General features: G+C 40.8%; 1 protein-coding gene across 1 annotated transcript in view; it reads right to left on the bottom strand.

Moving 5' to 3' along the window:
* Positions 1–5,563: 5,563 nt before the first annotated feature.
* VWA3B (von Willebrand factor A domain containing 3B) overlaps positions 5,564–22,567 on the bottom strand; it is a 77,015-nt gene continuing 60,011 nt past the window's right edge. The window contains exons 22-28 of the mRNA XM_063126287.1: positions 19,732–19,782; positions 17,289–17,508; positions 12,678–12,771; positions 10,915–11,039; positions 7,907–8,044; positions 7,419–7,516; positions 5,564–5,989 (exon numbers count right to left, since the gene is read on the bottom strand). Coding sequence (XP_062982357.1) covers positions 5,665–5,989; positions 7,419–7,516; positions 7,907–8,044; positions 10,915–11,039; positions 12,678–12,771; positions 17,289–17,508; positions 19,732–19,782 — 1,051 coding nt within the window. The 3' untranslated portion in view covers positions 5,564–5,664. The remainder of the gene's footprint in view (positions 5,990–7,418; positions 7,517–7,906; positions 8,045–10,914; positions 11,040–12,677; positions 12,772–17,288; positions 17,509–19,731; positions 19,783–22,567) is intronic.

The raw sequence follows: 22,567 nt of genomic DNA, 5'->3' as shown, positions 1-22,567 counted from the left end.
TGAGCACACATCCCACCTATACTATACATTTATAGAAGACAGCATGGCTGTTCCTAAGATTTATTTACCCATGAGAGAGAAAAAGCAGCATGGAGAGGAATAGGAGTATTTCTAATGGGAAAACAATACATTTCTGTGCATATTTTTCAAAAGGGTGCATTTTCCACCCATTTACTAAAGTGGGAAAATGCATGCTTCTTGAAAAATGCACATTTCATAATGCACTTTTTAAAAATAAATGTGCATTTTTCAAATGTGATTGCAAATTCAGGAATATGAAAACATTTCTCAAAAAAAGTGCTCCTATACAAACTGTTGCAGCATGAAGTCCTCCTCCATGATATTCCATTCCATTTTCTCTCCCACCTAGTTTTCCATTCCACCACCAGTTCAACAGTCAGCATTCTCTATGCAATGAACTGTTTTTGGGTTCCTCCACCCCCAAACAGGGCTTTCCTGCCCCCACTAAAGATTTTGTGTACCTGTGCAAACCTTGGGCTTCCCTCCATCCTGTTGACTTATCCCTTTTGTGCATGGGTGGGGCTGTTAGGCTCCATAAGCTATGGCACTTGTGCCTAAATATTGGAAAGTTTTATTGGAATGATAGTTTTCTCATGACCCAGCTGTCATGGTGGCAGATGAATTGAGACAATCTATGTAGATCTGCGGCATGTGCTAACGTGGTTGCTTTATTCAATGGCTACTAGTCTTGAGGTCTCTAAGCTACCTCCAGTATCAGGGGCAGTAAGTGAATGTACTCCAGTTGCTGGGGAATGTGGGCAGGAAGGTCTTGTTGCACTCATGTCCTGCTTGTGGGCTTCCTGTCGACAGCTGATTGGCCACTGTGTGAACAGATCGCTGGACTAGATGGATCCTTGGTCTGATCCAGCATGGCTCCTATGTTCTTACTCCATGTCTGTACATAAGGCATCGCATGACCAGAATTTAAAAGATCTTACAAAGATCTTGTGAAGGTGTATAATTTTAATATTAAGACGTTTTATATCAAATTAAATGGTTTATTTAGTTCGGATGTAATACAGTTTCCTAACTGTGACTTACTCCCTCACCTTCCCAATTCACCACTAGCGCCATCCTTTATTTGTAACTTGCAGGGTGGCCTTTCCTTCGAGCTATGTGGTACTGCTGGATCCGTCTTGCCAACTCTTCCACCTTCTCAATGCTTGAAAAGTTTATGTCGCTGCTGTTGCTGGTGTTGCTGCTGCTGCTACTGCTGTTGAAAGTGTTGCTGACAAGCTCAGGGGCACTCTTCTGCCGCATAGAAGTACCTTGATTCTTAGGGAGCATAAACTCGGAAGAGTTTGAAGGCAGCCACTGCTTTTTACCCCGCAGAGACTGACGGCCTGGTGAGGAACGATAAGCAGCTGCTGGCAGAGAAGAAGTTAGGAGAGAAGGTGAAGGACTTGGTGAGATTCAATAAAGCAAGCATATGCAGTGACTTGGAATGAGGAAATTTCATATGAAATACTACAAGGGTGGAGGAACAGCAACAAGCTCTTAAAGCGTCTAGGTAAGCCTTGACAAGGAATTCCAACAGGAGACAGAAGAAACACAATCCCTGCAGCTCTCATAAAAGACCACCTCCTCCCCTTCTCCTTACCCACAACTAATTACTGAATTTAAAGGTCCTTTAGGCTGCTGCCCTATGCACACTTACCTCAAAGTGAGTTCCATTTAACTCAGTGGGACTTACTTATGAATGGACATGTGCACTGTACACTGAATAGGATTAGGCTCTCTATAGCATTTCTTCTTACTAAGTAATTGTGTTGCATAGGGGGCAGGGGAATGACAGGACAGTTGGTACCTTTTCTTGGACAACTTTGCAGTTAAAATATTAGTTATGCAGAACCTCCAGCCCATGGAGCCTACTAGGGTTCCTTCAGGGTGCATAGTCACTTTAGAACCAGAAAGCATGCAAGTGCACTATGAGGATGACAGATAACCCAAGACCTCTCAACTGAGGCTAATGGAGACCCTTCAGAATACAAAACAGGGAATGAAGAGTGTACAGCCGCTAGAAATGCATTTAACAAAAAAATGGAATACATTTGTCCATCTCTAGTACTGTGCAGGTCACAGAGATGGCAAGAACAGAGGTCATCATAGTGGTTCCTATTGCACTCGTGATCAAGGAGACAAGGTTATCTTAACTCTTCTCTTCAGACAATTTTGGCAAACTAAATTGAAATCAACACATTAAAATATGCTCGGTAAGGTCAGAAGCTCTAGATATAGAAGTGCACCCAAAAATGCCCCATGCGTAAACATATCCTGAAAGCTTATTTTGAAGGTTTTAAGAGGCATCCGTGATGCTGCATTTAAACTGCATTGGTGCACTGAGCTAAATATACAAATGTGACCATATCAGTGAAACGCAGTGGTGTACCATTCCCAAAGAGTACATACTGTCTTTTAGAAGATTTATGAGAAACAACAGATATAACATCCTTTGTCTTACACTTATTTATTTATTTATTTATTTCATTTCTATACTGCCCAATAGCTGGAGCTCTCTGGGCGGTTCACAAAAATTAAAAACATTCAAAGTATAAAACTTCCTAGCATCTGCAAAGAAACTAAGCTGGTCAAAAGTAACTTTACTATGAACTATCCATGCACTCCTCCCAAAGATCTGCTCTCCACTAAAAAAGATCTCACTGTTGGTTTGCAACTTTTATTTGAACGTACAAGAGAGGGTGCTAGGGAAGGGGGAGTATATTTAAAGAGAAGCAAGGCCCTGCTTTATGCTCTAAATCATCATCATCATAATACACCAGCACAGGGGCTTTGACTGCATTGCAGCTGCCATAAATATTAAGAGCCAATGCTAAATGAGCCAGAACCATTTGCCTGTTTAACAAACCATGACCAGCAGATGGGAATGCTCAGTTATTAACATTATCACAGCCTTGTCCAAAAATTAAGGGATCTTTCAGGTAAAAAGGAGAATGAGATTGGCCTCTGGAAGCAGGATGGATGTATTCAACCATTTTTGTTTCATTGCAAAACCATTTTTCCTCCACTCTACCCTTTACATGAGGTCACAGGCCAACATGAATTTGTCCAACCTGACTTTAGAAATCAATCTTACGTGCCCTTTTTTAGGACAAGCATCCTTGTCTCCCCTGAATGTCGATGGCTTACAAAGGCCTCATTGGATTTTACTACCATCAAAAAGACATGGAATGGCTCTAAATAAGCCCAGGCAACAATTCAAGGGGATACTGAATGAAAATCAGAGGAAAGGGAAGTCAAGACATCTGGAATTTAGAAAAATAAAATCCATAAGAGCAGCTTCACATAAAAACCTGTTAAAAAGCAATCATGGATGCAATCATAGAAAATGGATGCACACTGAAATATTTATTCATCTTGTTTTATTGAAGCATTATCTTATGATTTATACATACAATATACACTAATGGAAGTCTCTAGACAAGGAGCTATACCAACAAAGATAAGTATAGAAGAGATATAACTATTCCAAAACTAACAAGAACAAAGGGAATGGTGTAATAAAAGGAAATAATTCTAGCAATAATAGTGCTAGCCAATACTCCCTAAATTGGAGATGCCCAGTTAATCAAGTAAATGGAAGCTGTATACATTTAATCAAGAAGTCTACTTTAGATAAGAGTCCATTGTTTTGTGGATTTAGTATTTTAATTTTTATTATCTAGCACTTTCACAGAACATTCAAGAGTGATCGTTGGTGCTAATCACCATTCCGCATAGTAAGTCTGGATAGCTTCTGAAGAAATGAAGGCTAAGACTGCTACCACTATATATTATTTGCACAATGTATATCCCATTTAAAGGAGCACTGATCCAGTTCACACAAGTAGACAAGTCACAGTTTGTTAACCTTGGGTTGTTTGGGAGCATGCTGGAACAAGTTAATGTACGGGCTTCCAACTTCTCACCCACTTCCACTTCATTAAACAACTGGTTCCTGGGTTGTTCTCCATAGTGTCTGAAACCAGAACTCTGGATTATTGAGAGAGAAACAACCCAGAGTTTTAAGTCAAGAACAAACCATGTGTTAAAACTCTGGGTTGTTTCTCTCTCAATCCAGAATCCTGGGTCCAGATGTCACGGAGTACAATCAAGGAACAGGGATCTTGGGTTGTTTAGCAAAATGGAAGCAGATGGGCAGAAGCCAGCATACTCATGTGCTTCCAGTTGCTCACAAACAATCCACGGTGAACAAACCATGAGGTGTTTAATCTTGTGAACTCGGTCACTGTGTGAATGTGGGAAAACAACCTCAGCATATCTGTACTTTGAATATCACACAGTCACTTTACCATTAATACAGATTATTACAGGCCTATTAAACAATCAGATAGACATCATCTTTCTAACTTTCTCTTTTTTTGTTTTGCACCCTGCTTGACATTCATATTTCTAAAGTACCAGGAGAACGAATGAAAAGGGTCTGCTCATGCAGAGTACATTATAAGAGGACTTAATGTCTAAACATGCATAGGGTTGTCCCCTCAGTAAAATAATATTGACAGTAAACCATGATTTACAAAAAGGTATTTAGTACAAGTACACAATATGCACATACTGGCATATAGAATTTGCTCTTACTCACATTGGGTTTCCTATCCAACAGATTCACATTGATCTCAGAAAAATATTCCCATAAGGGGGAAAGAACTGTTCATTCCAAGTGGACATATACATGTCCATCACTTAGTGAGTGCCATGTCAAGCTATGACGGGCATGTGTGAAAGAGCCATCACAAATCAAACATCCGACATGAGACACTGTGCCATTAGTGTGCATGCATGAATTAGGCCTGTGTTCTGACTTTATACTAGAAAGATAATACAGCAGCATCACACAGCTTGCTTTGCTCAAAGGAGAACAAAGGCAAATGCCTCCCATCTAAAAATGCACGCCATAGTAATCTTTATGGACTTGGAAGCTTAGGCACTTCTCTAAAATTTCTATTGCGCTGTACTCCATTGAAAAGTTTTAAAGGCAATAATAAAGACAAACAAATTCTTAATGTGAGTGGATAGAGGAAAATGATGAGAGTTCTTTTTGAGCCTAATAAGGGATATAAATGGAAGCTGCCATCACTTGGGTAGTTACCAAGGAAGGACATCAGTCCTTATCTATCCAAGCATGGCATGACTGGTGGCAGAATCATGCCAGACTTCATTGGTATCTGGATTTTCTTTCTTGTGAGCCCCATAGTGTCATCAGTGGGGTAAAATATAGAACAGGAAATGGCACAGGAGGCAAGGATTAAAACACCCCTCCAGTGCTGCTTTTCCAGTCAAATCAGAGCCTTCATCTTATGGTTGTTTTTAAAAGTATTTTTTTAAAAATGTTGGGAGATCTTATCACAGGTCATCCCAAATTACTGGGGATCACAAGGAAAGCTTGAAAGAGTTCAAGATCAATCATTTGGCTGTATGAAATTGAACAGAACAGAAAGGGAATATGTCCCAAATGTTTAAAAATGGCAGGTTACATAAATGGGGGAAGGGGTGTAGAATCTGGATAGTCAGACCTGATGGAGTATGGAACCAAAAATTCATCAAAAGAAACAACAGAATCCTAAATATGTACCAGCTAAGCAAAGCTACAGAAAAAATGGAGCTGGTGATGAGTCAAAAGACCTAATGCAACTGCTCCATCTTGGATATATCTGACTTTATGGCTTCACTGGACTCTTTCTCCTGCTCACTTATTATACCTGCACTTCCTTCTTTGATATAAGGAGATGGTGATGAACTACTATCTCTCCGTTTCATCATCCTTCTGGGGACAAACAACATCTCATCAGAATCAGATAAAGCCAATTCTTTGTAATGCTTCTTCTTGCTCTTAGATCTTCCTTTTCTACTCTTCTTCTTCCAATCCCCTCCTACAGAGATTGTGTTTCTTTCTCTCTCATCAGATGGGAGTGCTCTGTAGAAGTGCTTCACAACATTTGTGTTAGGTCTAGAATTCAAAGCAGGAGATTAACTGAGCACAGGTAGATATGACGCATGTAATATTTCACCAGCTATTGTTTTTTCTCTAAAATGTGACAACAAATAGAGATTTGAAATATTCGAAGAAATGTTTGTAATTACTTCTCTGTACTCATTTTCTATTCACAAATTCTTCATATATACCACTCATGCCCCGATAACACACATTCTCCATTGATATACACTTATACTCATCACATCCTCATTCATACACCAACACAAAAAGCCTAACAGTTCTTACCGCAATATTGCTTCTATTTCATCACTCTGCACCCTTCCTACCATCACCACACAACTCCTTTCTCTCTTGAGATCTTTCTAGTTGTTGGCAGTTTAATATTACAGTCAATGAACATTACATGACATCACAGCAACTCAAACAATACTGGGAGGGGTCTCATTTCAGTAAAGAGCTCTTGGGGGGGATCTACACTACTGCTTTAAAGCACTTAATTACAGTTTTGACAACTGTTGGGGCCCAGGACACACTGCATATACAGGTTTCAAAACGTTTTCAAAGTGCTTTAAAGCGCTTTAAAAGCAGTAGTGTAGATCCCCCCCCCCCCCCCGGTTACCTATAATTAGAAAGATGTCAAATATTGTCCACTATAATTATAGCAGATTTCGGTTTTTTTCAGCAGATTGACAAACACACTATGGGCAGGATCCAAAAGTACTTTTCTGGAAGAGCAAGGCTTTAGTGCAAGAGTTGTGCGCAATAAAAAATAACTGAAATCCAGAGGTGTGCTTCCATTCGCTCAAAGCATTGCACAGTCTCTTGCTGACACGTCAAGATACTTGCCAGCACAAGCTATTGCACAATCTGATGCAGCATTGCACCATGTCTTCCACAAGATCTTGCGCAACAGTTCAAAGACCAGTGCCACTTGCAGATATAAATTTGCAAAGCTGGGTGTTTTGTTGCAGACATCACTTTGATACCTTGTTCATATTCCTGTGATGACACTAAGAGTTTATTTTCACTTTGTTATTAGATAGCCATTCTGCAATCTTCACCCTTGTCCCTATTTAAGGGGCAAGCTAGATGTGAAGTTAATTGTGTGAATTCAATTGAGGGTGATGTATTTTTTTAAAGGTTGCAATCCTACACACACACCTACACACAAATGCACCCACCCACCCCGCACACAGAGAAGCTGCTACTTGCGATGGAGGGGAACTTCAATTGGCACTAATGGACGCTTACATCCCAAAGCAGTAGCAGTTCTAGGATGGGGCAGGGGACATTTCGGTCGGGAGCACAGTTCTTACATTCTAAAAGCAGCATTATTGCTGGTCACGTTTGCTGGAATTTAACCTTTAACATTGTTGGACATGTATCTCATCTTACATGTTGATACATATATACATATTCTCATGAGATAATCCATACTCACATGAGATAATCCATCATCCGGGACATGTTTATGTAGCAGCAGGAACACATATATCTTCTATGACTGATTTTAATAAGCCCATTTCGTACACAATGGTCCTGCAGTAACAAAACCAATATTCATCATCCCTTTAAAAGTCAATGATTTTAAATGGCCAAATCAATAATTCAAATGAAAGAAATTGATACATAAAATAAAATATGCATGTTTATGAACTGTAATGATGTAAAAGAATTTAAATGTAGCAAAGCAGTTGGTGATTATTATTATTTTTTGAAGGACAAAATTTAAGTTCATCAAAATAAAAAATGGCATTAACCATTTCACGTTATTAATCATGTATATTTCTTATGCCAACCGCTCCCTTTCCCTGTTAGTCAAAGCAAAGTGTACAGGTCTAGCTATTTTGTCCCAAACTAAAAGTTACTATTAATGTGAAGAGTAAAACACAGGGCTGTTTTATAGGTCAACTTTTCTGGCTTACTTACCTTTCGGTTGTTGTATTTCAAAACTGTGTAGAGTTTATCATCTGAACCAGCTTTATTTGGTGTTGCTACGACAATACCAGGTACATAATGCTCTTCTCCCAATTGTTTCCTAATTCTGACTAATGCATAGTCTCCAACCTGTAGAAGCAAGTAAGAGTTGGGTTGAGCACAGCTATTTTAACATTTAACTATCTGAAGGTCTTATCTTCTTAATATTAAGAGAGATGACAATGCAATTATACCACATGAGTTTACATATACATTTTCAACTAAGGATTTCAACCAGTGAGTTTTCTCTGGTTAGTTTTCCTTTCCAAAGCTTCCAAGAAACATAAATCCAGACTATCTACTTGAGAATTACCAATAGAAGTGCTTTAACTGTTTTATTTATTTATTTATTTATTTATTTATTTATTTATTTATCATACTTATACCCCGCTCCTCAGCCAAAAAAGGCTCTCAGAGCGGCTTACACTTAGGAAAAAAGACAGTCCCTGCCCTCAGGCTTACAATCTAATAAAGACATGACACACAAGGAAAAGGAGTCAAGGAGGGAGGGAGGGAGGAGAGAGAAAGAAAGAGAGAGAGAGAGAGAGTCCAGCAGGAGCAGGCCCCGATGTTACTTCTGCCTGCTCCTGTCCCCTCGGTCCTTCTTCTTCCCCACAGGGCCAAGATGGCAGTTTGCCCTGTGGGGGGGGGGGGGGAAGAGTCCAGCAGGAGCAGGCCCCGATGTTTTAAGCCCCAGTACAATATACACTTACACACTGAATTAGATAGTGTTTAGAAATCTCCACTAAAAATGTGTCAACTTAACCTATATTTTATTTAATAAGCTTTGGAAATAGAAAATAGCTTGTGTAATTCTGTAACATCATATTAGGCCAAGTGATCCAACTAGGAGAAGACTAGAGGGGCAGAGGCTGACTTCAGGCTCATGTGATCTACTTTGTTTTTTACCAGAACCCTGAGATCCACCATATAGTGCTTGGCATAAAAGAAATAATAGAATCATAGAAGAGTCAATGCAGGAATCCACCTTAAAGCATATGTTACAGATGGCTCTCCAGCTGCTTCCTGAATGCCTCTAGGGTGGGAGAGCCCACAACCTCCCTAGGTAATTGGTTCCATTGTTGTACTGCTCTTACAGTCAGGAAGTTTTTCCTGATGTCCAGCTGGAATCTGGCTTCCTGTAACTTGAGTCCTTTAGTCCATGTCCTGTCCTCTGGGATAATCGAGAAGAGATCCTGGCCCTCATCTGTGTGAAAACCTTTCATGTATTTGAAGAGTGCTATCACGTCTCCCCTCAGTCTTCTCTTCTCAAGGCTAAACATGCCCAGTTCTTTCAGTCTCTCTTTATAGTGCTTTGTTACCAGACCCCTGGTCATCCTCATTGCCCTCCTCTGAACCCCCTCCAGCTTGTTTGTATCCTTCTTGAAGTGTGGTGCCCAGGACTGGACACAATACTCAAGATGAGGCCTAACCAGTGCCAAATAGAGGGGAACCAGTTTGGAATTTGGAAGCTATACATCTATTAATGCAGCCCAAAATGGCATTTGCTTTTTTTGCAGCCACATCATACTGTTGGCTCATATTCAGCTTGTGATCTACAACAATTCCAAGATCCTTCTTGCTTGTAGTATTGCTGAGCCAAGTATCCCCCATCTTGTAACTGTGCATTTGGTTTCTTTTTCCTAGCTGTAGAACTTGGCATTTATCCCTATTAAACCTAAGAATTTTAAGATGTTCTGATTGTTATTTTAATATTGCATTGGTTTTATCTGCTCTTTTAATTAGTTTTATGCATTTGATTTATATTGTATTATTGTATTTAGTGTTGTTCCCCACCTTGATCCAGAGGGAAAGGCCAGTAAGAAATAAAATTATGATGATTATGATTATGATTATTAAATTTCATTGTGATACTGAAGACCCTATTCTGAGTCATTACGGACTGGACTTCCGATACCTTAGGCAGCACAGGAGGGTAACTCCTGATGAGCATAGCAACCAAACAGGTGATCTCTTAAGTATCCTGGTCCTGAGTGGTTTAGGGCTTTGTTCACATACCTGCTAATTTATACTGCAGGAGGGTTGTGCAGTGAGATCAGCATTGGTACTGCGGTATATGGAGAGGAGCAGTTAACCTCCCCCACACATTGGAACCGTGACACAGTTCCAATGAAAATCCCCTCTCCACTAGCTACTATTAGCTCTGGGAAAGAAGCTGGCATCAGTGGGAGCTTTCCTCCCAAGATGAATTGCAGTGGTGGTGGGGGAGATTAAATCCACCCTCCCCATGCACCATGGTCCAAATCCTGATCCTCCACCCATCCCATACTGCTATTTAAGTTTAAATAAGCAAATTTGTGAAATGCATCCACATGTTGAAAGTATCATTTAGTTTGTTCCTTAGCAACATATCCTTCTGTTTCTGACTGTGGCCTTCATGGAAGAACCCAGTTACATCATAAATGAAAAGTACCTCTGAGCACATAATGTGTGTCCTTCCTGCTCTACTGAGGAATTGTGTTCCTCAATAGAGCAGACATAATACACACATCATTAAGGAGAGATGCTTTCTTTGAGGACAGACAGCAGGGCACCCGTGGCTGTCCAGACACCAGTTGGTGGGGAAATAGTTTTCCTGAAAGTTTTCAGGTTTATAGCTTATGGTGATACTCAATCACAATGGTTAAACTTTATATATTACCTCCAGTATCAGAGACAGCATGCTTATGTACACCATTTGCTGGCTGAACTCTACATGGAACCATATCCATTCCCTTTCACCATTACATATGGCACAAGCAACATCTGCAGTAAACACTGGACCTTTATTCACATAAATAAACCAGCCTGCTCAGGTCCCATTTGAATCTGTGCAAAGTCGATGTGCTAAAATAAAGGATATGTTCCCTTTAAAAAAAAAAAGGGAATACCATGCAGGCAGTGCCTAAATGTAACAACAACAACAACAGAACTCTCTTAATTAACAGTAAATTACTTACTTGCAATGGTGGACAAGGCATCGCACCACCCACAGGCATAAGGAACTTCAATGGTACAATCTCAGTGTGCCCCTTAATAAAATCTACAAGTGCGTAAAAAGGAGTGATGCTTCTTATTACTGTCCCTAAAAGAAAGGCAGAGGGGGAAGCAGAATCCATGATTCAGATCACAGGCCATGTTTTATAGTTTATGAAAGAATCCACATATCCCTTAACCTGCAATTCTTAGGGAAACTCAGTGGTAGAGCACATGTTTTTGAATCCAGAAGGCCCCACATTCAATAGCTGGCACCTGCATTTAACAAGATCTCAAGGAACAGAGCTTGGAAAGGCCACTGCCTAAGGAAAACAGTGCTAGGAAATGTGGGCAGGAGTGGGTCGGAGTGGGCGCAAGGAAGTTTCATGCATTCGTAATTCTGGGCCCACCACCCATTGTAACCAGATGAGTGTTCAGCTGAAGCTGGGGTGTGGTTCTGGCACGTGTGCAAAGGGGCATAGGCATCTATAGCTTCTCTGTGCACAGGGGGGGATGGCCCAAGATACCCCTCTCATGTGGAAAAGCTGTGTGCACATTTATAGGTAGGTATTTAGGGCCCCTTTCTCCTGCTCACCAAAGGCACCGCCAGTGGGCATAAGGGGTGTTTGCCTGAACACCTCTAAAAGGCCAATCTACTTCAAAGGCAGTATTGCATAATTGATTCATAACAAAGTCTCAAAGTTTTACACTAGCCCTGGGAACGACAGGATGGTGGAAAGGGGAACCGCACCAGATTTGCCCAGCCATTTCTAATCCTTCTAAGATCCATGTGAAGGTCATGTTAGGACATGAAGCAATGGACTGTTGCCCCCTTGGAGAGAAAAAGAGATATTTGTCTCGGACAATCTGCATTACTGGGCTCTTGGGAATGACAGAAAGCATGAAAACTTACAAGCAGTACTAAGATTTGGAAATTAAAGGCTGGCAATTCCAACTGTTAAGTGGGAAGTTTTCTTCATTTGATACCGTTTCCAAACCTCAAAGCCAGATTTCAAACAAATAGGTGCCACTGACACACCCTGCATCCCCTTCCTTTTCCCTGTTGTACACTGCCAAGATTCCCAAATTCTGAAAACACACACATCTAGCAATGCCCATTCCTCCTAAACTTGACAATTCTTGCAAAAAAAAGGCACAAATTGCCCTGACTTGTATGTATGTATGCATGTATTAATTATATTTATGTCCCACCATTCCTCCAAGGAGCCCAAGGCAGTTCCATGGTCCTCCTCCTCTCTATTTTATCCTCACAACCATCATTTGAGCTAGATTAGGTTGAGAATGAGTGCCTGGCCCAAAGTTAGCTGGTGAGCTTCAGAGCCAACTAGAAACTAGAACCCGGATCTCCCGAGTCCCAGTTCAACACTCTAACCATTACACCACGCTGTGCTCTTGTAGCAAGATGCTAAACACTTCTGCCAGCATTGCCATGTCCATCAAGTTTCTACAGTGCTGGTTAAATGCTATATTTAGTGACCTTGTGCTGGCTCACTAACCACGTGCAGCAGGGGCAGGCAACTTGTAGCCCTCCAGATGTTTTGGTTTACAAGTCATATCAACCCTCACCATTGGCTATCCTGGCAAGGGTTGATGGTAGTTGTAGGTCAAAATATGAGGGGGGGGGGCATTCAAGTTGCCTACCCCTGACATACAAGTACCAATCAAGTTTTGAGAGTGGGCCTTTTAAGCCAAATATTTGTTTGTTTACCACATTGATAGCATTTACCTGGGTAATAAAATCCTGTGCTTTCTGATCTTGCAATGACCTTTTTGCCTTTGAGAGCATCAAACGTTTTTCTTTTCTGATGAGTCGTCTTAACCTATAATTTTGGTGGAAATTTCTGTGTTATAGATATAGAGATTGATAACAGACGGGGGTGGGGGGGAAGTTTCTTCCCATTGCTGGGATATCTATCATGAATGGACAATATCAACAGAAAACAAAGGACATACAGTGGGGCAACAAACATGCATGAACCCAAGGGTAGTATCCAACTGGACACGAGCACTAGCATAAATTACATTGTGATAGAGTAAGGGACCTCTAGCACAATGCCAACAGCATTAGCAGACATGACGGGATTCCCCAGAGAACCCCTTGTGCCAGCTGAGGCTATTGGTGCTGTGCTAGAGGTCCCTTATGCTATCACAATGTAATTTATGCTAGTGTTAGTGTCCAGTTAGATACTGCCCTTTATATTTACAACTCAAGTAAGTAAGCATATTTTAGGTGCTATGTAACAACAACCACTTCCAGCATTCAGAATGGATTATTAGTCAAGCAAGGGTGCTCGAGCTCAGTGGTGGGTGCATGCTTTTCATGCAGGAGGTATCTGGTTCTGGCTACAGTCTTCTGCCCACTTACCTGGGGGTAAGCCCCACTGAATTAAACCCCACTGATTTATTTCTGATTGTACACTTATAAGGTGCACCGTCTAACCCAGCTTATGAAATAACAAAAATCTCAGAGAACAGAGCTGGGGAAGATCTGTGTCAGAGGCCTCAGAGAGCTGTTATGAACTGGATCAGACAATGCACTTAGATCATCCTTCCACAACCCAAGATCCTCCAGATGTGCTGGAGTACGACTACCATCATCCCCAGCCAGATCAGGGCAATATCCTTAGATGGACCAATGGAATGGCCTGACCCAGTATAAAGCAGCTTCATATGTCCCCACATTCTGAAACACACTTTCAATTTTCTTTTGTAGAAATGGAAATGGCTGAATGAGCATTTGGGTTGAACAGCAAAAAGGAGTTGCCTTCATCATGCCCTTGAAAACAAAGAGCATCATCACACACAGGAAATTGTGTTTGCTTACCATTGCTTCTCTGCCCACACATTTGTCTCTCATTACTTCCTCTTTTGAAAGAGGAAGTAAACAACTTGCATGTGGCCCATTCAGTGGGCCACTTTGATCCCGCAGCTTCTCCTGCACACAGCAAGAGATAGTGGCAACTTCTGCCTTTAAAAATAAGTTGGACTTACTGGGGTGTTTTTTTGTGGCATGAAGTATGGAAGGGGTGGAAGGGGTGCGGGAGGCAGACGACATCGTGAGAAGGACCTGCGAAAATCCATGCCCAGTAATGAGCGTGCAATAAAATGCTTGTCTGATGATGCTCAAAGACTAACTCCAGAAAACAGAATATATGCAAAGCGCACTGAGCACTTGAAAATGTGCTATATAAATGCTAAATATTCATTCACCTTAATGTTCTAGCTCCCAGGATCTTGCAATTATAAAAATATTTCATTCTCTAGATAACAACATTGAACAGATAATAGTCAATCTAACTATTCAAAAATAGGAACTCTACTTTTCACTGAATCATGTTCAAAAAATCTCAAAAATCTCAAATTGCCTACATATTTCTGCCTTCAAGAAGAAGACATTGTGATAGTCATAGCCCAGTGTGAATGCCTTACAGATTTTTAAACAAACATGGTCACATCCTTCGGTACACACAAAAGCAATAATGCAGCTCTCTCTACAGGTTCAATCATGCAATTCTTGAAAATTTGGGGTATTAATTCAGCAACAGCTTTAAACAGAAAGTTGATCACTAAGTTTTAAGTCCAAGAAATCAGCACTGAATACACATTTGCTATTATACAAGGGAAAATACCACTTTCTGCCAATCAACTTTTTAAACAACAACTCTTTTTTAGCATAAAATTTGGGGGTGAGGGGGAGAAGAGTTAGGTGTACCTTCAGCTAGCAGTATGAAATTGCAAGGGGAAAAAATCTAGCAATCATTTGGACATTTTGTTTCTATGCTGAGCTCAATGCAATTCTGAATGCTACCTGCATTTCTGCCACTCACTGTTAAACCTTTATAGTTGCAGATTAGCAATTACTCAACATGCTGCTCTGATTAGACTGCTAAAGCAGGTTGTCTCAGGATAAGTGATTGCACAGTGTTAATCACATCATAGTCTACAGCATATGTTGCTATGTCAGGACAGCAGGAGGGAAAAATATCCAGAATGAGCCAGTGAAACATGGAAATATTTCTGCTACTGCACAAATGAAGTACAAACTCATGTCAGAGAAATGTGATTGTTATCAGCTACCTTATTCACTTAATATATCCAAATAACAAACATATTAAAAAACTTAGGGAGTGTATCAAAAGCCCCAGATATTATGTTCAATTATTAACTACTTCATTTAGATTAGACTCATATCCTCTAGATCCCAGAGTTGAAAAGATGTAGAATTGGAAAGGAACTTAGAGCCATCAGTTCCAATATCCTGCCTCTGGGACAAGATCCCCTCTATCTAAACCAACATCTTAATATTCACTGTACAGAGGATGAGAGACAGGAGCTGCCTGTGCAGCCCTGATCCACCTTCTAGAAGAATAGTAATGAATGATGCACTCCTCAGATGATCAAGGACAGAGGGGCTGTGAGGTAAACAAGGTTCTGATGCGCTGATCTGTCCTTACAGTGAGGAGGCAGCTTGTATGATAAATGCTTCGTGATGCTGGGATGAGGGGCCAAAACCCAAAAGGGAAGCCTACAGGAAGTCACTAAGGAAGACCTCAAAGATGACTCTGGATGATCTCTACATCTTGTCTAATGTTCACGGTGCCACCTGAAATTAGGCTAGCATCCCTCTAGGTCAGGGATAGGCCACCTAGTGCCCTCCAGATGTTTTGGACTGCAACTCCCATCAGCATGGCCAACGGTCAGGGATTATGTGAGTTATAGTCAAAAACATCTGGAGGTCACCAGGTTGCTTTCTCCTGCTCTAGGTCTTTTCATGAGTCCAATGACTCTCCTTTATAAATCCTACACCCTTTTAACTTGAAGGCCACAGTTTCGCCCAAAGATATTTTCAACGAATTCCAACAGCCAAGCCATTGGGTCCTATTCACACATTATGCTGCATGTGTATTGAACATTTCTGAGTAATGAAATTAAAACTGCAATCATATGCACACTTAGGAATATCAAAAAAGCAAAGACAGGTGTATTGACCATGAGAAAATTTCCCCAAAACAGTTGTTGTAATACCTTTATTAGGCCAACCGAAACACAGGAAGATTGGAAGCTGCCCCATACTGAGTCAGACCACTGCTAGTACTGTCAGCACTGACTGGCAACAATGACTCTCTAGGGTTTCAGGCAGGAAATTTTTCAGCCCTATCTGGAGATGCTGGGGATTGAACCTGGAATCTCCTGCATTCCAAACAGGAGTTCTATCACTGCCATAAAAAGGAATTCTAGTAAACAATGGGATAGCATAGGGCATGCTTTTAAAGCCCTCCCCACTTGAATATGAGCAACTCTTTGTTTAACCAGTAGCAAACATAAGAGCTTTTCATTCTTACGTTTTATTATCTAAAGAAATGCACAACTGGACATCTCCCAGAGGTCTGACCTTTCCTCCAAATAAGCTCCCTGTATTATGCTTACCAAAACTGTCTCTTAAAAAAAACACCTTTATTAGCATTTTAATAATCCTCCTCTCAATAATGTCTTTGTTTCGCTGACTGAACGGATTATTTAGCATAATCCTGCTAGGCAGAAGTTTCCATTTATCAACTGCCCATTTCAATTACAGATTACATCAGTCAATCAAAGCGCAATGCTTAACTTCCTCTCCAAGTCAAAGTGGACTATTTCCTTAAAATGAATGATATTTAAAGCTAAAACGACTAACAGGAGAATCCTATGCATGTCTACTCAGAGGTAAGTCCCATTGGGTCTTACTCCCAGACAAGTTTGTATAGGATTTCATCTCCAATGTGTTACATTTTCCTTGCGCCCCGAGTATACTTGGGTTTAGGGAAATATACATGTTAAGTTAAAGACCAACATTTTCATATTATTAAAAGTTACAGGCATGCATGTTTGCCTACCCGTCACAATACATCCTTAGGCAGAAATTCCCAAATACATTTTTGTTCACAATGAAGAAATGTTGCAGAGAACAAGCCTTGCTACCAGTACAAAATGGGCCACCTCTGAATTCTTTGTTTTAGCAACTAGCCTGACCATTTTGAACCACGTTTCCTTTTCATCTTTAATGCTGGACCATTTTGACACATTTTAGACGTGTTGGACTCTTCATATCAAATAGATCTATTGTGAACCTTAGAAATACCACTCATTATTTCCACTCATTATTAGAAATATCTGAATGGTAGTATTTAATACCATTGCTAATGTAGTGTATCCTGCTGCTATTTTAAACTGTTGTTTGTTTCTGTTTCTTCGATTATATTTCTTTCTTGCATTATATTGAGTTTACAATATAATGTACGACCTTGTGTACTACTTGTAAAGAGGCAGATAATGACAACAGCAGCAACAGCAATGCTACCTCTTTAGTGGGACAGATCCGAAGTGGGCAGATTCTTCGGGGTTCCTCTTTGGAAGCTGCTTGAAGTTCAGTGGCCTGATGTAGGTAAGTCAATCCTGTCAAAATCTCATCTTCTAACAACATCACATCCTCATAGCCGACAGGCCAACCCGCACTTTCTAAGACTAGTAGCAAAGATTCCTTATGTTCCACATACGACAGTGGCCGCTCCTCTTCAAACCTGAACATAAATATTATACTTAACTTCTGAGTCTATGTAACATTAGTCATAAGCACTGTGGATGCCATGTTCAACCAGTGGGAAACATTACAATAGTACAGCACTTCTATGATTCTGCAATGTTGGACCTTGCAAAAGAGCAAGGAGCAGCCTACCTTAAAAAAAAAAAGAGTTGTGGCAGAGACTAGTGCAGCATGTTGAGGTAGGGGTAGGTTGTTTTCTGAGTGATGCCCTGTAACTTTAATGGCTGTTTTGACATGTATAGGCTCCCCAGCATGTAAGTCTGGTGGCAGGGAAAGTTGTACCCATTGAATTTCAGCTGTTATGAAGCTGTTAAAAACGCATTTTAAAAAATGATGCAAAACCACATAGCATCTTTAACAAAGATTAAACAGATTCATAGAGGTTAATAAATGGGATCTTAAATCTACAATGACCCTGTTCAGACGACACACTAAGCACAGTGGTTGAGCATTTTGAGCTAAATATTATGGCTCAGCGTGTCATGTGAACCATGATTTACCATGTTGTGTGAACCATTCCTAACCATGGTGACTACATAACCATGGTTTAAACACACTCACTAACCATTTGCTGCAAAAGGGTTAGCGGCCTAACCATGGTTTAGCATGTTGTCTGAACAGGCCCTAGAGGTAAATGGAAGCTCCATTTTTGTAGTCAGAATATCTCCAAATAGCAGTTGCTGGAGACAAACAACAGAAGAAGGCTCTCCCTTGTTCATGAGCTGCTAGTGGCAAAAGTCTGGAATAGATGGACCAGCAGGGCAGGTCTCATCCTTTCTTTGGTTATACTGTGCTACTATCAGAGGATCAGAGTGAACAAGTTATCCCCATGGAAGGGATACCTCTACGACTCAAGGAACAAACTTGGGAAACAGTTCTGATGCATTCTCAAGCAATACATAGGAAAGATGTAGGAACTCAAGCAATACAAGTGATGCTGAGGATAAGTGGATGCGAACCTGATCCATCCCTGAATCACTGGAGGCGCCATGCATGTTGCCTGCTACCTTTTAGTAGGGAGTTTAGTTTTATGCAAACATGCTTAGGAGTCTACTAATTATCTTTTTGGTGCCTCAGTACTTCACCATTACTGCTCCTACCGAATGGCCTGCTAAAGGAGGCTCGTCAACTTAACGGTCTTTTAGCATTTAAGAAAGCTATAAAGACTTATCTATTCCAGTAGGCCTATCCAGTGGACTTTTAAGATGTTTTTAGGATGTTTTAATCATGTATACTATGTTTTTAATTCAGTTTTATGTATTTTATACTTCGTGTTGTTCCCCGCCTCAATCCAGATGGAGGGGCGGGTAGGAAATACATCATCATTATTATTATTATTATTATTATTATTATTATTATTATTATTATTGACTAATGCAACTACTCTTCTGGTATTCTTTGTAAGGCTACAAGGGTCTCAAATAGAGATTCTAGTACCAAGATTCAGGCATCTTACTCTAGCCTTTCTCAACCTGGTGCCCTCCAGGATTCCAACTGCCAAGATTCCTAACCGCGGGCTATGCTGGCTGGGGCTGATGGGAGTTGAAATTCAAAATATCTGAGGGCACCATGTTGGGGAAGGCTGCCCTATTCCATCTTGGCAGCTTTCTGAAGCAAGGAGTGGCAGGCCTATTCCTTATGCATTGCAGCAGCAGCACTGTGGATGACCAGAAAGAGGTACTGTCGCTATCAGCTCAGCAGGGATCAGATGACACCTGGTCCTACAGACCTGCTGACTCTGGACAGGCTTCTCAACCTGAGGAGCCCATTTTGTAAGCACAGCCTGAGAAGTTCCTAGAGTTTCCCCTTCCCAGTAGAATTAATGCTATTTAGGCACAAACTTTGCATATGCTACCAATTAACCATATCATGCTTTCAAGAGAGACTGGAGGCATTTTTCTTGGGCCCAGTAAGGGGTATAGCATTTTCACCATCCAGGAGATGCAGTGTTGTGTGATAACTTACACGTGTGAAAATAATCTTTAATTGGAATGCCCCAAAACAGAACTTCCATATCATTTCACATTACTACAAACCCCAAAAGGATCTGGGAGCCACTAGCAATACACAAAGGGCAGTGAATACAATGCATTACTCAAGATATATTTCCAAAGGAGGCCTAGCATTAGTGGTTCCCCTTCCATCAATACCTTTTAAAAATTTAAATCCTGAGCTGAAAAGAAATAAAGCAGCATCTTACTTCTCTTTTTCCTCCTGTGGTAATGCTCTCCAAATCATTTGATCAAGGCGCCTATAAATGAAAATAAAAGAATCTCTCAGAGTGCTGTCAGTGTGCTTAACGACACTGAATAAAATGGAATATGTGATGTGAACAGCTAACTGCAACAATCTGTATTCTGAACACAAGTGGCAAACTGTCCTCATTTGCTGACTATGAAATTCAAAATTATCCTCTAAAAATAAAGGTGACTCATTTTTTCAGATTAACAATATGATAGCTGTTGGGTCACTGGGAAATGCAAGGAAATCCCCAGTGCAGCCTACAAGAATTTCACAGGAGTTGATCCATCCAGCACAAAGTGATATAAGTAACCCATAAAGTTGGATTAAACATCAGCCAAGATCAATGCTGTTCCACACATAAAACGGAATTTGTTTGGTCCAAAGTTCTCCTATGTGAGCAGAAGGTGCTCCTACTCAAGCATGAAGGGGAGGGGTCACAGCTGCATAGCACACCATTCTGGAGAACCTGCTGGAGGATCAACTTTTCAGTGGTGGGGAAAATCAGCACAAGCAGAAGAGTCTTCCACCTGCATATTAGGGTCTTCCAATCCCCTGCCAGTACATATAACAACTTCCAGGAAACTCTAGACCAATCTTCCCCAACCTAGTGCCCTCCAAATATGTTGGACTACAATTCCCATCATCCACAGGCAGCATGCAGTTATATGTCTAACCCAGGGATGGGAAACAGATGTTGTTGGACTGCAACTCTCATCATCCCATGCTGGCTGGGGCTGCTGGGAGTTGCAGTCTAGCATCATCTGAAGGGCCACAAGTACCCCTGGTGTACTACAACACAAGTGGGGGCCAATGAGTTGGAGAAGGCTGATCGAGACAAGCAGTGCTAATAGGCTTAATCTGAATCCAACCCCATAATAATGACTGATATGAAGAAGGGCCATAATCAGTTTATGCCTTTTATTCATAATGGGATAAAAGAATCCAGAATATGGAAGCCTTTGGTTTCATCATTCTGACAGCAAACGGGTCTTCGACTAATAGAGCCCACCTTAACTTTAGCAGCTGCTGCAACAAACAGAACCAGACTGGTAGGTTAATTAGCCAGTTCCTACCACTTAAAAACTGTTCTGGTAAAGGATACAAAGAACCACATGCTACAGAATGGAGTCCTCTGGGTGGTCTACTCTTATAAAGCAGCTCTGGGTTAGGTGCCAGCTCCCTCAGGTTCAGTAAGGCTTATCCTGGCCTGATGAATTTGGCAGCAACACTGGACTAGCTCCATCTCTCTTTGAACCACCAGTGTGTCCCTCTGGCGTGCTCTTCTACAGCATGCCAGAGGCATTTGTGCATTCTAGGGTAAAACAAAGCACTCCAGGATAATTTTTGTGTCACATGGTCTCAGCACCCTTAATTTATTCACAGGCATAAAATCTGAGAATGCTGTGATATTTATTTTTGACAGGCACATCTTGTCTGTAAACCACCTGCTCGATTTTGTATGTCTGTGATTATTCCACATTGTAATTCTTTGCAGCTATAGGATCTCTTTTTTTGGCGGGTGTGCTTGTTTTCCGTTCACTGCCTGGAAGAAACAGACTTTCCTTCTAAAAGGCATGAAATTATTGTTGTCCCCATGCTTTGCTTCATCTAGATTTCACGCCAACAGCATTTAGATTATTAATCTAGAGAGCGGACATTAATGTCATGCATCCTGTTTTGTTGTTGTTGTTAAAGCTATGATGTGCAAAGACAATTTGTGAAATTTAGCAGGTGTCAAATACATTTTTAACTAATCGCAATTCAGAAACTTGTGCTGCAACCCTTCCAAATTCAATTCCCAGAAATATAATGCACCATTTGCACCGTAATAGACAAGTCTGAACAGATTCAGCAGAGAGAAATTTAGAGTTATTGCTTGATCATTTACAAACTATCCCATATTGAAACTTAGCCTCTTGATATTTCTGCTTGGTGAGATCTCATGGGGAAACAGCAACGATTTCAAAAACTGAAACGCTCTTTTAGGGCTGGAGGGGTTCAAACTATACAATTGCCACACAAGAAATACTGAGCAATCTCAGTGAGAGGGATACTGTCTATTTCAGATAATAAAGAAAATCTTGTAATATTTTTTCTGTATCAGGATTTTGTGGTGGAATTTTTTTAAAAAATGTTTCTCTCTTCAAAAGAGTTTTAAAAAATCAGGGAAAACACACACATAATTTCCAAACCCTTACAATCAACTAAGTATTAATGCATATCACCAGCTAAACAGATCTTGAATATTGCGTTTATTTATGGCCTCATCAAGCAAATGCTAATTAATAATAAAACACCAGATTTGCGTGTTTCGATCACACTCTGATTTTAGCCAATGTTAGGGATAGAACAAGAGGGATACAGCAAACACTGATCTGATATCAACTGGTCCATTCAGTAAAATGGAACCAATCTGGGAGAAGCTGGCTGTCCAATTGCGATCACAATCTCCCTCATCTCCAGCCACTTCCACCTATGTCTTCCTGCCATAGGTGCAGCCTGCCCTACTCTATTTATCACATCACTCTTTACTGTCAAGTTGCTCTCCTAGACCCAGATCTCCAGCAAAGCATTTCCAAAACTCCCCTTAGAGCTGAAAGAGAAGCGAGGTGAGACACCACTAGAACATTTACCTATGTAAACATCCCGTGTGTGGCATCTAAAACGTCCGATAAGCCCTACTCAGGCATTACTGCCTGAACCTCTGAGGAGAGGAGGAGGGAGTTGTGCATGCTATCCCTGCCCCCAATATCCCCACATGGATTGGTTCCACCTGCAGCCATTTCACATTG

Source organism: Elgaria multicarinata, chromosome 5 (genome assembly GCF_023053635.1).
Source record: "Elgaria multicarinata webbii isolate HBS135686 ecotype San Diego chromosome 5, rElgMul1.1.pri, whole genome shotgun sequence".
NCBI lineage: Eukaryota > Metazoa > Chordata > Lepidosauria > Squamata > Anguidae > Elgaria > Elgaria multicarinata.
This window is presented reverse-complemented; position numbering and strand designations above follow the sequence as displayed.